Consider the following 15,776-nt stretch of genomic DNA (forward strand, 5'->3'; position numbering starts at 1 on the left):
CAAAAATTTTTATTTTCTTGGTCTTAATTATGGCTATTTACAAAGTCATTTAACAATTTAGGGAATATCTCTCTAAATCCTCCTTATGATTTCAGTAACCAAGAGTTTTCATTTTATTTTTTAAGTTTGTTATCTTTTTATGTTGGTGGCATAACACTGGAAGCAAAAGATTCATCTTCTTAGGCTCATATAGACTTGTCTCACTTGAAAATATATACCATTTTGTATCCAGAAAAAAAAAAATTGCTCATTCTTGTGGGAAAATGTGCTCTGAGAGCCAAACAACAGACTTACAATGTTAACAATGTAGGGTAGGCTGCCAGACAAGTCCATGAAAGACAATTCAACCCATAATGGACTTGCCATATGGTGTATTAGCACTACAGGCCCTGTGTAGACAACTTGTATCATTATCATATGAGGGGAGGATGCCTTCATGGCCCTGAGGAATACCTTTCTTCCCCATAAGATCATGATCTCCTCTGAGTTTCCCTATGTGCTGGGCAGTCAGAGATGGGGCTTCCCTCAGGTCATTGGTATTTCTTCCTTGTGGCCCACAGCAAAAGCTCTGCAGAGTAGGGTCTGTGAAGCATGGGAAGAGGGCAGGACAAAAGGTCCAGGATAGGGAGTTGGGGTGGCCAACTCTAAAGTCAGTGGGTATGCTTCTTGAGTGATCAGGCTCCCTATTGTCCCTTTTAGTTTGTCTTTGACAGAATGAGAGACTGTGGTTCTCCCACTTCTCTTACACTGCCACTTGTATAACTTCCTGTTGAGGTTTATCTTTTCCCTGGCTATCTGGAAAACAGAAGAGTCTTGTGACATCTTCCTACTCCTAAAGAAGCATGCTATGCTACTGGGAGCTTCAAAGGATTGTTACTGATAATGCCAGAAAAATGAAGCACTTTTCTTTGGTTTTTCCCATCAATCTCTGATAGGTTTTTTCAGTTTAGGGGAAAACTGGTCCCATCCCCAGATGTGAATAGGGGGCAAGAGAAAGGAAAAGTTCACCAAGAGCCTCAGTTGGCCTTGGTACATCAGGGTATTTTCAAGCCTAGCAATGTCTGTAAAGTAGATGATTTGTCCATATAAAAGAAGGTCTTAAATCAAGGATGAAACTCTATATTGCCAAGTCAGAGCCGGGCAATTCATGGGCTTGAAACCTGTTGACTATTTATGGGAAATGTCAAGGGATGGCAGAAGACACTCTAGGGGACATGATTGATAAATGAGGATCCTTAAGCATAACCTTTTAAACTATTTGTAAATGATCTGGATTGAGTTTTTAGTGGGATGAACTGCTATGTTAATAGTTTTAGTTTTGCTAACTTTAAGCTGAAAGGAGTGAAAATCCCCACCTAGAACAAAAGCAGTCTGTAAGTTAATTCTTTGCCACCATTTTCCCCTTTTTGGCAGAGGCTAACTCCAAATGCCTGTTATTCCTTCAAATTTCTGATCACACAAATCCATGTGCCCAGGTTTCTTGTTAACTTACCATCAAGGCGTAGGTAAAGGAAATTCCGAAAAGCAAAGTAGTCCTCCATGATGGTCATGAGGGATGTCATTTGGCAGAAAAGCAGTACTCGGTGATTGGTGGCCCGCAGCTTTGGAAGGATGCGGTCCAGGAGCTCAAACTTCCCCGAGGCTCTATAGAGTTCAGCTCTGTCCCAGGAAAAGAGGGCAGCCATCAGTCAGTCAGCATGTCCAAAAGAATCTCATGACTTGCTTACTGTGCGTCAAACCCCATGCCAAGACTCAAGACACCTCTCTCACCTCTCTCATCCAATCAATGAAAATCTTGTGTTTAAGATGGTGAAATGGCCCAGATATTACACGGTTTTTCTTGCCTGGCATCAAAACATTTAAACATTCCATACAGGAGAGGTAAAAGACAAAATTTTCCCCCTCCTTTTGACTACATTATTGTTTTACCGCATGTTCATCTAAAAATTCCCTGTTTGAGGACTATGCAAAATTTTTGTTTACTGGAAAAAAGTCAGTGGATTCAGATTTTTCATTCCATAGTCAACCAATTTTCCTTTTTCATTACCATGGGCCATGATGAATCACTAAGACTTGATTGGGAGTCTTTCTACCATCACCAAGAATTTTACTCTACTGATTAACTCCACTTGACATTATTATCAATGTTCCCACTGTAGCCAATAATATTAAACTCCATTTTTTGACTGTATCATAGAGGACTGATTCCACTTCCATTAATTTTTTTAAAACAGTCCATCATTTACAATACCTGAAAAGCCATTAATTTTTCACTTGCGGAACAAAGATTTGCTTTTCCTTTGTGCTCAGGTTAGTTTTCGGTATATGTTTAGGATGCAATTAGATTATCATCCTGCATAAAGTATGCTTTGATTACAAATAAGAATCTTTTGAAGCCTCAACTTACTCCAAACTCAAAGGTACCATTTAGTACACTGAAGTGGATCTTTGTTCTAGAAATAGCCACTTGTCAAGAGAAAAAAAAAATATGCATACAAAGTGAATGAGTATAAAATTGATTTAACAACTTCTATAGCTCCTAATAGGAGATAAGAGTATTTAGAGGCTAGCAAAATCTGGATACCTGTTTTCAAAGTGAGTGAATTTTCACTGTCTGTAGAGAAATGGAGAAAAGTAGAACACAGTTCAGGATTTTGTGGAAGGAAAAAATCATTAGACTTACCCATTGATAACCCCACTTGAGTAGCCTAGATGCTCAGCAAAGGATTCCTTAAACAGGAACAAAAGATAAATGGTTTTAGCTTAAATCTGATCATTTGAACAGAGGGCTCAGTGAACACTGTGCACAAACTTATTTATCAATTCATATTGACATTCTATCCTAGCATATAGTAAAAAAAAAAAAAAAATACAAAGGAAAAGTAGCACTTATCTATATGCAACCACAAGGGTTTGAGTTCTAACCACAGCTCTGGGGTAATTTACCGTGTGACTTTGGGTACTTCACTTTTCTGCAATTCAATTTCCTACAAGTATGATGGGCTTTTCCACTTATTTCTTATGTATTTTTAATAATAATGATGATGATACCTAACATTTACGGGGTGCTGTGCTAAGTGCTTTACAGTAATTATCATGCTTTACCATTATTACCATGTTATCATGCTTACAATTATTATCATGTTATTATCATTTATAGGCATTGCAACATTATCATGTTGATCCTCACAACAACCCTGCAAGGAAGGTGATGTTACTATCCCAATTTTACAGATTAGGAAATTGAGGTAAACAGGGGGTTAAGTCATTGGCCCAGGATCATACAGCTAATAAATGCCTGAGGCTGGGTTTGAGCTCAGGTCATATATGGGAAAAAAGTTCATATATATAGATATATAGATATATATATATAATGTATGTATATATATACATATATATAAAAGTATGTATACACACATATGCAAACTTTTACATAAATATACACACATATTTGTATGTACTTATGTGTATGTGTGCTATCTTTCCTCCAAAGCATGTAGGTTCCTGAGCATTTTATATCTTGGTATCCCTTGTACCCACTAAAGTAGCACAAACATAGGAGAGGCTTAAATACTTGTTTGTTGATTCCCTGATGCCACACAACAACACAAATTTTCCCCACTGGAATGTATGTCAAGGGGATAGTAAATTAATGTTCAATTTTTTTTAAAGTAAATATTTTACAGCAATAAAACAAGAGTGATCATTTTTCTTGAACTCTGAAATCCTAATTGGAAAAGTAATTTTGATATTTTAAGATTGACTATCAAATCTCCTGATTCCACCTTTAGAGTCAATTCAACAAACATCTGCCAAATACCTACAATACAGTAGTTAATCACATGATTTGCAGCATTCTAGTTCTAGGGAGGAGTATATTTATTCAGCATAATTTTCCTGTTTTCGTGTGAATGAAATGAAGGTCTTCTCTGGCCTGGTAAGCATCCCCCAATGGATGTCCCAGTCTATTAACCATGCCTTGTGTGATCAAGAGCTGTTCGTGTCAGCACCCTAAGCCTGTTTTCTCAGGTGTGAAATGACAGACGAGCTCAGTGATCTCTGTGGCTCCTGCCTGCTCCAAATCTCACGTCCCTAAGCTATCACTTACCTGGAAGCAGCAATCTACCTTTCCCTCTTTATCTTCTCTACTCAGGACAGTTTCTCCTTTAGGTCTAATGTCGGTCATGCTCTATAAATAGAAGTTTTCGTGAAAACTTCTGCCCTGGAAGTATTCAAACTGGACTAACCCTAAGAAAAAGTCCTGATGCAAGGAAACTCTCACGCCTTGGGGCCGGGAAGTGGCCAGTTTCACATTCAGCAGAGTTGGACTGTTCTGCTTGATCCTTTTCTTACCAGACATTGTGAGGATCACAAGAGATAATATGTATGTATATAAATATATATATACATATGTATATTTTACACAGATACATACATACGTATAAAAGTGCTTTGGAAAGTAAAAGGCATCAGTGGAAAACATATCAATCACAAAGAATCATGATTCTCTGAGAAATATGACCTACATTGTCCTGCTTTTATTCAAAAGCATACATCATGGTGCCCATTAGCTAGGTGGTGCATAAAAGCTCTGTGTGAAGATAAAATATAGAAAGTGATATCTTAAATTCCCAGTAACTTTAAAATTAAATATTTTAATATGCCAGCATAAAAATTCCTGCTGGAAGTATGTGTCTGTGGGTGTGTTATTTCATCTCTAGGTTATCACTTACAAATACTAAAGTATAACAACTATGCCAAAAAAATTCACCCTGAGGATACCTTGTAACTATCGATTTAGGGAAGATGCAGCTATGTCAGTGTGAGTTTTCCATGAAATGTTTTCAGGGGTAATATATCTGGTAGGCAAAAGGTTAACATGACATGACTCAGGTCTTTTCAAGGAGTTCTTAACCTGGGGTCCATGAATTTGTAATCCAGGGTATTTTTACTTTATGTATTTTAAAAGCTTATTCTGAGAAAGGTCTGCAGGTTTCATCAGCAGGAGGGTGCTCATGAATATATAACAACTGCTTCTCAAAAAATGCCTAAGAGTATGTACGGAACACTTTCAAGTTCAGTCTACATTATTTACATTTTTTCTCATCACTTCATTAAGTCTAAACAGTCAAGGAAAAGACAAATCAAACCCTGGTTTAAAGTGTTTGACACTTCTGAGGTATAAGTAGGTAGCTAGGTGACACAGTAGAGAGAGTGTCAGGCCTGGAGTCAGGAAGACTTGAGCTCAAAGTCACACTTCCTAACTGTGTGACCCTGGATAAGTCACCTAACCCTGTTTGCCTCAGTTTCTTCATCTGTAAAATGAGCTGGACAAAGAAATGGCAAACTACTCCAGATTTTTTGCCAGAAAATACTAAATGGGGTCATGAAAAGTTGTACACAACTGAGCAACAACAAATACAGTGAAAATGTAACAGCTGGCTCTCCTGAGTGAATTCAGCCTGGTTCTAGTACACCCCTAGGCCTAGCCACAAAAAAAGCTGAGTCCCTGCTCTAAACACTCACCTAACTCAAATCTTTTTCCTGTAATTATTATGTATGTGTGTATCTCTCTAAATCATCATTTCTGTCATGGCAGCCTAGCGTCACACATGTAGCACCAGATGAAACCTCAGAGACTATGTAATCCAATCACCTCATTTTACAAAAGAGGAAACTGAGTCCTCTGGTGATCAAGTGTCTTGCCCAAGATTACACAGTTATTAAACATCAAAAGCAGAATTTAAACTCTGATCTTGTGACCCCAGAACCAGCATACTTTCCACTTGGATTTAGTTTAAGAATATGTGTTTAGGGAGCTTATGTTATTATCTGAGTGTGTCTAGATTCCCCCAGTGGGAAGCTGAAATTACTGTATGTTTCTCTGCATGGGGATTATGTCCCTCACTCTCACTCCACACCATACCCAGGAGAAGTACCCTGTAGATGGCATATTCAAAGGATCCTTCTGATTAATAAGGTTCCCAAAAGGAAGGCAGAAAGATCCTCTATGGAATACTTGGGAGCCTTTCTATGCTACCATATGTTCTAAGGTCCAAATGACCAGCTACCACCAGTCCAATTTTCACTGATCTTTAGTGGGAGCAAATAGTCTTGACAGGGAATTTCTTCCAATTTCTTCAGCACAACTGTCTGTGGTAGTTACACAACAAAAACAGCTGTAGGAGCAAATAATTTACAAAAAACCTGTTTTCCCCTTTTCTTCCTGTTTTCTTCACTGGCAAGGGGAAAAACAACGGTGGCTCTCTTTCCACCCTGCTGAAATCAGCAGCCCTGCTGTTGTAAATTACTGGCAGTTTGGGAAATTTATTCAGATAAAGTGAATATGACTGAAATGGCTCTTTTCCCTAAAAATAGATTTTAGTAGAGAAATGGGGCTTGGGATCCAATCAGGAATTTATTTTATAGTAGTAAGAACCTATGAAAGAAAAAATAATCTTAATAGGTGAGCGAATGTTTAAAGTTATATCTTATGTTTAAGGAATGTTCATTTTCAAAGTACACTAATAAATTATCCTTTCATTGTAATGTCATTCCCATAAAGAAGTCAGACAGCGTTGACATTATCTTAACTCACAGTAACATCCTCACAATACAACAAACACTTATTAATTCTACTTTCTGCAAGGTATTTTATGAACCTACCCTAGGTGATAGAGTGGATAGAGTACAGAGACTGCAGTCAGGAAGACCTGAGTTCAAATTTTGCCTCTCTGGCATTTATCCATGGGCAAGTCACTTAAACTCAGTTTTCTCATCTGTCAGATGAACTGGAGAAGGCAATGGCAAACCATTCCAGTATCTTTGCTAATAAAACTCCAAATGGGGTCACAAAGTGTCAGATATGACTCAGCAACAACAACAAACCAAGGTCTTTCCTTTCTATTGCTTCATATGGAATTCTAGATGTAAAAGCAACGAATGTTATATGAATCCGTAGTTGGCAAAGTTCAGTCTCCAAATTCTTGACCTCTGATCTATCAGAACATGTTAGTCTGACTTTGGAACTTAATATGTATTTCCTGTACCAACTGTTCTTATCCTGATGTCAATAAACAAAGTGGGGGCAAACTTACCTCAATGTGTTGAAACATATATGGGTGATTGCAGATCTTTCTCAATTGCATGATAGTGTTCATTAATGTTTTAGCCCCTCCTTTGCCCTAGGAATAAAAAAAAAAAAAGCAAAAGGGGATATTCACTAGTAAATAAAGGCTCCGTTTGCAGTTAGAGAGGCTTCCAATGAAGTCTGAAGTTAGAAGGGGCCACCTGCCACAAATGTCCTCTAAATAACTCTCCAGACTCATGGCAGTCAAGTTCTTACACCACAGAGCAGCCCGTAAGTTATGATACAACATATTCCTTGTGATTAGCTCAGGCAGAAGAATGAGATCCCAGTTACAGGGTCTGTGCCAAACTAGCGGCTTTGTAATGTGAGTGGTTATTCGTAAGTGGTCTGAACAGACAGAAGCAGAGTCATTTTATTCAGGATCTCAAATTGGGCTTAAAACCTTCCATATGCCATCCTGCCACCTAGACAGAGCGCAAGTCTTTGCACTTCTGTACATTAACTATAACTAAGAAAACAGACACAGATGAGCTAACTAGGTTGGCATTCTGATGCTTTCCCTTTTATCCATCTCTCATTAGATGAGAGACTTTCTGTCAAGCAAAACAGCACCAAGAGGAACCCCGTAAATTCAATTTATGCAAATTGGCATTGGCAAAGAACCTCACAATGATTATTCAATATGTTGCCCATTAGGAACAATACAATTTCACATCTTAAGTGGGATCATCTTCCTGCATACCTTCTTATCTTTCTCTGAACCATCGGTGAGAAGAATCCCCTTTGCTTGCATATGGCGGTACAATATTTTCTGTAGTGCTGACATGTCACATTTGATCACATATTCAACCTGTGTAAAAGAGAACACTAGGTAAGAGAAAAAAGGCTATTATCATGTTCTAAGAACATTAAGGAGTCATAACTGCTGGTTCTTCCTCCTTTTAAAAGCTGGTGTCCCTGCTGCCATTATGAAAGGTTCCTTTTTATCTTAGAACTCAAGAAGGGAAAGGAATAGAAGAGACTGGTCACCTTACTGTTGTAGTCAAGCCACATCAATAATTTATTATAATGGTTACTTCAAAAGGTTATAATTGGGGCACCCGTCTACAGAGATTTCTTGTCCTGGTCAGATCTGAGGGAGTTTGGCTTACAATTATCCAAACACTTTCCAACAAAGCAACCCATAAAAGAGATTTTTAATATGCCTTTCCTCCTCACACTGTATGCATTGAAAGGGTTTTTAGGAAAATCAATGAATGGCTATTAGTTTATGATTTTCTTTGTTAGATGTGTAAAACATTTTTAAAAGGTCAGATGTAGCAGTACATAATGCCAACACTAGAAAGAAATTTCCTTATACCTCTAGACAGGATAGCATCAGCCACGTTTTTGAGACCTGGGAAAATACAACATACTTTCTTCAAAAGGCAAAAGGAAGTAAGTTATTTTTCTAGGCAGATATAGCTTTATGACCAGTTGAGGGAGGGGAAGAAGTCTCACTTGCTTTTGGTTGGAATATAATCATAGCCCAATAGAGAATTATAGAAGTAAAGATTATTTACATGTTGTACATATTTGCACACTTGCTAGACACCGAATAATACCTGATGAATAAAATCTATCCACATAACTTACTCACATTATGCTTTAAAATTTTTTACAATTCCAAGAATAAAAATATGTTTTTACATAATAGACACTTTAGAAAACTGACAGAATATGATTAAAAATAAATTAATAGTCAGCCTAATATTTAATTAATTGATTAAAAAATGATCAAGTTATTCTCTGCTCTCAGAGCCAGGAGAAGGCAGTCCCAGGTGAAGAGAAATTGAATATTAATTTAAAGTTTTTTTGAGAAAAACCTTTCAGGCCAGCTGGACCTGTCACTGGTGGTCTTTTTCATTACTTCTGCTGTACCACATTAGGTTAGAAGAAAATATACACTTTTTTAGAAAAGGCTAATAATACTACAGGAAAAAGAAGAATGAGTGGTAACTTTCTGGAAATTTCAACTCAGTCCTAATTCTTTTCCTTCAAATTTATTTATTTGTTTTCAATTTTCAACAATCACTTCCATAAGTTTTAAATTTTTCTCCCCCTCTCTTCCAGTCCTAAATTTTTAATGAGTTACTTGAGAAAGAAAAAAAATTACTCAAATAATAGTAATAGTAAATGGTAATACTTTTGGATTCCTGATCACATTCCAATTTTGAAACCACATCAACTTAATTTTTTCAAGAATTCTCTTGTATCAATGAACACAAATTCAAGGACTTTAAACATAGCAACAAAGACATCTCAAAAATATCCAACTCAGTATAAAGTTGCTAGGGTTTTCTGCTTCCCCAATTGTTCCCCACTGCGCCCTTTTATCTGCTGTATATGATGGATAAACAGGATCATTTTTTCTTAGTGATGTACAGACCTACCCTAAGCAGAGCTTACATACAGAAGAGCAGTTTCCATCAGGTCGCTGACCAGCTTGGTTACAGGATCTTAGGGACTGGAAATTTGTTTTGGCTTTAAAAGACATTTCTTGTTGGCTGAGCAAGTGTGTAGAAAATTACCCTTTAAAGTACTGGAAAGAATAGCATTTGGGAGGCCGATGACAAGAGTTCTTATATTAATAAAAGACTCAAGTACCATCTCCAAGAATTTACAGATGATATTTAAAAGGCTAAATCAGGACATTGAAAATTGAAACATTATTATAAGAAGCTGTTTTAATACTAGTGATCTTTATGTATCTGTAAGAAATTTAAATCTTGAAACCACTGGACTTGAAAATGCCCTTTACTTTTGTCAGTTGGCTGCTTGTATTATGTATTCCCCCTCTCTATAACGTTCTTCCGTTTCCCCTCAAATTATCCTAACATTACCCATCAACCAGAGTCCATCTCAAGTCCAATGACTGCAGCCCAAACTGATCTTTTCTATCAAATTCTATTGCATTTGCCGTCTGCAATATTCATGTCCCAAAGTCAACTTTATCTTTCCTCCCAAATTATTTTCCAACTTCATTGTTCCTGAAAGTAGTACTCAAGCTCTCATTCATCTCAAATTGAAACTCAGGAGTCATCACAGCCTCTGTCCATTCTCCCTCCTCTTCCCTTCCATTTAGTTATGAATAAGTTTAATTATCCCCTATGCACAAATGACTCCCAAATGTAGTTGCCTGGCCTTATTCCCATTTCTCTGTTTCCTGGACAACTCCAGAGATACCTTACCAGCACGTCCAAATTTAAACTCATCATCTAACTCTTTAAATTAGCCTTTCTTAATTTCTCTTACTTACTTACAGTGATGGGATCACCAAATCCTCCCAATCGTATAAACTCAAAAATCTTTGGAGAAATATTGTGCTGTGCTCTGCCTTCCCTTATTACCCATATCCAGTCAGCCGTCTTGTTAATTCTGCTTCCCCCCACCTGTCTCAGCATTCATGACACCACACCAGTTCACGCTTTCATCACCTCTCACCTGAATTATAATACACTAGCCTTCTAATTGCTCTGCCTGCACCCAGTATCTCTCCTCTCTCATCTAACCTTTACACACATAACTGCCAAAATAATCTCTCCAAAGTACAGTTCAGATAACATCACTTTCCTGTGTAAGAACCATCAGGTACTGCAATTGTTTCTAGGATAAAACACAATCCTCTTAGCCTAGTGTTTAAGGTCCTCTGCAGTTTACTTACAACCTGCCTTCCTGGCCTTATTTCACATCCCCTCCAGCTTCACACAAGTGGTTTCCTGTGGGGATGATACTACCCATACCTATCTCACAATATTGCTGTAAGGCTGAGATGAAACAGCATAGAGACATACAGATGGACACAGATAGGATCAGGAAGGCTGTCCCAACTTTCTTCATTATCACACCTTCCCTCTCTCGATTCTTTATGATTTATCCCATGTACAGCATGCTACACATATTTGCTTGTTGTCTGCCTCATTAGATTGTGAGCTGTTTGAGGGCAGGGGCTGTCTTTCGCCTCTTTTTACATCCATAGTGCTTACTAAATGCTGACTGACTGACTTTACGTTCTAGACACACGGCACTGCTCACTACTCAAATTCAACATGTGATATTCTGCTTTTGTCAGGCTGTCCTCAGGCTTGAGATGTGTTCCTTCCTCATCTCTACTTTTGGGATTCTTCATCCTACTTGGCTCAGTCCAGGTGTCACTTCTTTCAAGAAATGTCTGTGAACACTCGTTCTATAAAGATGTTTTCTCTTTTCTCCTCACATTTTTTTTCTAGAGCATTTTTTTATGGATTGCTCCTTTGCCCCCACTAGCCCATAATTTATGTTATTTTTATCAATGTATTGACAATATCCTTTTCTGTAAAATAAAAGTAATGCAAGATCAGAAAGGATTTCCTTTCCTAATAGAATCATCCAAGGACAGTGCCCTGGATGCTTAGAAGGTCTTAATGCAATGTTTTTGTTTTTTAAATTATTGTTGAAGTGCATCCTTCATACTTAAAAAGATAGATCTTATCCATGAAACTGGCCGGTGACCTTTCTGCTTGGATACTGGGCATGGCTCTCTATTGACTATACAGTAAAAAATTCAAATTTCTCTCCCTGACATTCAAGGCCTTCCTTCTTCTCATACCACCCTATCTTTCAAGCTCTATTTCTAACGACTTTCTTCTTTGTAATTTATGCCACAAATAACTTGGACTATTTTCAGAATCTCAAACCATGCCTGGCACATTTTGACCTATGTGTCCTTGCTAACATTGTCCGGCATTTCTGGAATGTGCTCTCTTTAACTCTTCACCTAATGAACCTACCATCCAACTCAAATTCTACCAGGTCAAGAAAGGCTTGTATGTTTTCCTTAGTCAGCAAAGTAATTTTCCTTTAAAGGCACAATGTATGTGGGTTCCCGTTTTCTCTAATATATCTATTGCATATTGCTTGGTACCAGGCATTTTTGTATGTGTAATATCTCCCTACAAGAGTGTGAATTCCATGCGGATAAGGTGTTTGCCTAAGGTAAACTGGATTTTTGCCAATTCCCTGTACACAGCAGTAGCTTAACAAGTATTTCTATAACTGAAATGAATTTTTGACACCAACTACCTTTCATTGTTACAGAATCATTTATGTCTTGTCCCCCAAGTTACATGGCAAAGATTTGTAGGACACACTACCGATAATGGACTACAGTATTGTTTAAAGTCCAGTTTATCTAAGTCAGGAGGGCTGGTCATCAAGTAGTTATAATTTTTGAGAGGGGGAGTGTACTGGTCCAGGTCATATCTAGCTGATTAATTGACTGATCTATTTAGGTAGCCTGTCTATATAAATATGGAGAAAGCCTTGATCTGCATCTATAAAAGGAAGACCTAAACCTAACATTTGGACGTTGAAAAGAAATTATCCTGCATTCATCTTACTGTTAACATAGGTGATTAATAACTTACTATATTTTGAGAAAGAAGCTGTGTGGCCTTGGGCCAGTCACCAGCTCTGTATTCCATTCTAAAGGCCTCTGAACCTTTACTGTCTAAAAAGCAGGGGGTTGGACTTCGATGTTGTCTAAATTTCCCTCCATCTCTAAAATTGTCTGACCCCCTCCCCCAAAAGTCGATAATCTAAAAATTGTTTATATTTACTACAGAATATATTGCAGATGGTTTCTCTCCCCCATTGACTTCTCCTTGCTTGGACTACTATCAATTTTGTAAAATGTTATTAAGACTGACCTTCCCCCACCACCAGTGATGCCTCATTTCTGAATTCTATTTTCATGCTAAATAGGGGCTACACTGCCTTTGAGCCAGGGTGCATGAATATCATGTGTTTCCCCCTCACTAAGATACTAAAGAGAGTCTTCCTTTGAGTATGAGGGAATAATGTGGTTGAATGGCTTACAATAAGCTAGGCTTTTCAGAATTACATATGTGATATATATTTTATCATAGCATCAAATGCAAAGTTAAGAACAATGTACTTCACTAGAATAACCAAAGCAAGCAGAAATCCTACCACTGCCTATAATACATGCTTTTGTTCGACATACACCTCTCAAATTTCTTCTAAAATCTTTGTACATCATCTATAATATGAAGAGCTTATAGTGGGAGAGATGGAACTGTTCAGCATTTTAAACATAAAATTTTATAGAGAACAGATGGGAAACACTGGACCCAAGCCTGGAATGATGGCAGGCAGCTGTTATAAAAGGGATCCTGAAGGGCAAAATATGGGTGCAGAGCTGGGCAGAAAGCACAAAGTGGGGAGGGGAGAAGAGGGGGACAAGGTTTGGCCCTGGGATCTCTGCGCTATGGGGAGCTGCCAGGTGAGGTAACTTCCTCTACCAACACAGGTCAGCATCTTCTCTGCGGCTGCTTTTAAAGAGCAGTCTAGAGAGACACCAGGCCTTGGGCCTGCAGCCCACTAGGAGTTCGAACCAGATTAAAATGTCATGGGGAAATACTTCACAAAATAAATAAAAATACAACAGAAGAGAGATAGCATTAACATATAGGGCTCCTTGGTCTAATGGTTCATTTCTATTTGAGTTGGAAACTAGTCCTAGAGAATTTAAGTGAGGTGCCCAAAGTCACAGAGTCAGCATAGGTCAAAGGCAGGTCATTCTGGCTTTGAGACCAGCTCTCTATCTGCTAGAGTGCATCACGTTATCTTCCTGGCACTGAAATGGATAAAATTCGATAGGAAGAAGGGGAAGTAAAAATGGGATAAGCCAGAGAAAATGACTGAGCCATATTTTAGTTAGTGACATAGTGGAAATATGAGGAAGCAGCGAGTGAGAATATCAAAGAAGTCAGACATGACAAAAGTTTGTCTTATCAACATGACATAGATATTATAAACAAGGTAAAGGATGATTTTAAACATTTATACATTTAAAAGAATTTTTTAAGTGATTATAAAAATATAAAAATGATTTCGGTAATAAGTACAGTTCCTGATTAAGTTACACCAGAACTAAATCCTTAAGTAAACAAAAACAATTAGTGGCCACAAGAGATAATCAGCTAGCTTAAAGTTACTGAGGTACATCCTTTAAGTGTGGAATTTTGTATAGTGGTTTTTAAGGATATATTATTAACTCCTTATAAGATTAAAAACAAATCAAGCAGTACTAATCCTAGATAGTCCTAAAAATTCCAGTTTCATGGAACCAAAGCCACTAGGACATTTTTTGGTTGAATTTTTATCTTGTAGTATTATGTAGTATACAATGAAGAGACCTATGTAATTCGGCACACAAACCAAACTTCACAGCTAACTGCTTCTTTGTTCCAGATGATGCTTTAGGGATTTTTTAAAGATAGCTTCGTTGCCATTTTGGCCTAGCTGAAGGAGTAAAGTCCAATAAACCGTGCTCTTTACTTTGTCCTTTTTTTGGGTAATTGAATTCATTTATGAAGGATGCGGTGATGACCCTAAGTATCAGAGATCACAGAAATTCAAAGCAAGAACAACAATTTGTCATGAATTTGTAGCACATGAGGCAAAATGAGTAATAGGAAAATGCTTCATATGATTGCGCATGCATAACCTATAGCAGATAATTTATTGTCTCAGGGAGGGAGGAAGAGAAGGATAGAATTTGGAACTCAAAACTTAAAGGAAAATCAATGAATGTTAAAAAATTGTTTTTTCATGTAATTAGAGAAAAAAGATAAAAATATTTTTAAAAAGTACATGAGGAAAGACTTTGGTACAATCAGTCTTTATGGGGGAAAGGTGGCTGTAGACAGAATTTTCATTTTTGTTATCATTGTTCTCTGATTGCTAAGGAGTAGGAAATTCAGGAAGAGAATTTCTCTTCTAGCTAAGTAAGCAGCTTTTGTACAATATCATGCCAAATCCTTCTTAAAGTGAACAGGATGAGCCAATCTGTCTAAAAAGAGAGGTGTTATACAAAGAATACAATGATGCAAAATAAAACATTTCAAAATTGGCCCATCAAAAGAGAAACCCACATCAAAACACGTCATGAAGCAAATAGTACATCAAGCAGGCAAATCAATTTTAGAAGACAACTTATTTGAACTCCAAATGTAGATAAATTTGATGGAGTTTAAAGTTATTTTCTGCAACTTTACTGAATTTGGCATTAATCTAAGAAATGCAGTTGACCCAAATCCTAAATCAAACCAAAAAACCTGGAGCTTACTTAGGGCACAGATTCTCCAAAGCAATGAAAATTCAGGTGGTATAAAATCAACTTCAGTAAAGATAAAATATTCATGGGAACTTAGTTTTCATTATGTAGGCCTCAGATTAGGTCAAGGAATGTGCCTGTCATTTGTAAGCTAACAAACTTCCAACAACTTTTCATAATCAAGTTTCTTGGTGTTTTCAATGCCATCATCGTTATCAGATATTTAATAAATACAAAGAGAGCCTAGTATTATACAATATACAATTTGGTCCTATGTGACTTTAAGTAAAGTAATAAATTTAATACTAAAAATTCTACTAGATTTAGGAGGAGAACAATCCTGTAAAGTCATAAAAGTAGATGGATACTCTGAATAATTTTTTTATAATGACAGCATGCTATGAAAGTACCTGAAATCTAATATTTAATATAATATAGTCTTTAGAGAATCAGTTAATGGGAAGAAAATGGTACAATAATTCATTTGTGGTTTAAATTATGAATTTCTAAGATTCATTGACCGTTCAT

At 37.2% G+C, this 15,776-nt stretch overlaps 1 protein-coding gene across 8 annotated transcripts in view; it reads right to left on the reverse strand.

Moving 5' to 3' along the window:
• The window catches only part of SMARCA2 (SWI/SNF related BAF chromatin remodeling complex subunit ATPase 2), a 203,918-nt gene that overhangs the window by 84,373 nt on the left and 103,769 nt on the right, over positions 1–15,776 (reverse strand). For all 8 annotated transcript variants that reach the window (XM_072610780.1, XM_072610788.1, XM_072610797.1 and 5 more), the window contains 4 exons: positions 7,833–7,940; positions 7,098–7,184; positions 2,684–2,730; positions 1,493–1,659 (listed from right to left, as the gene is read on the reverse strand). In XM_072610780.1, the coding sequence (XP_072466881.1) occupies positions 1,493–1,659; positions 2,684–2,730; positions 7,098–7,184; positions 7,833–7,940 (409 nt within the window). The remainder of the gene's footprint in view (positions 1–1,492; positions 1,660–2,683; positions 2,731–7,097; positions 7,185–7,832; positions 7,941–15,776) is intronic.

Source organism: Notamacropus eugenii, chromosome 1 (genome assembly GCF_028372415.1).
Source record: "Notamacropus eugenii isolate mMacEug1 chromosome 1, mMacEug1.pri_v2, whole genome shotgun sequence".
Taxonomy (NCBI): domain Eukaryota; kingdom Metazoa; phylum Chordata; class Mammalia; order Diprotodontia; family Macropodidae; genus Notamacropus; species Notamacropus eugenii.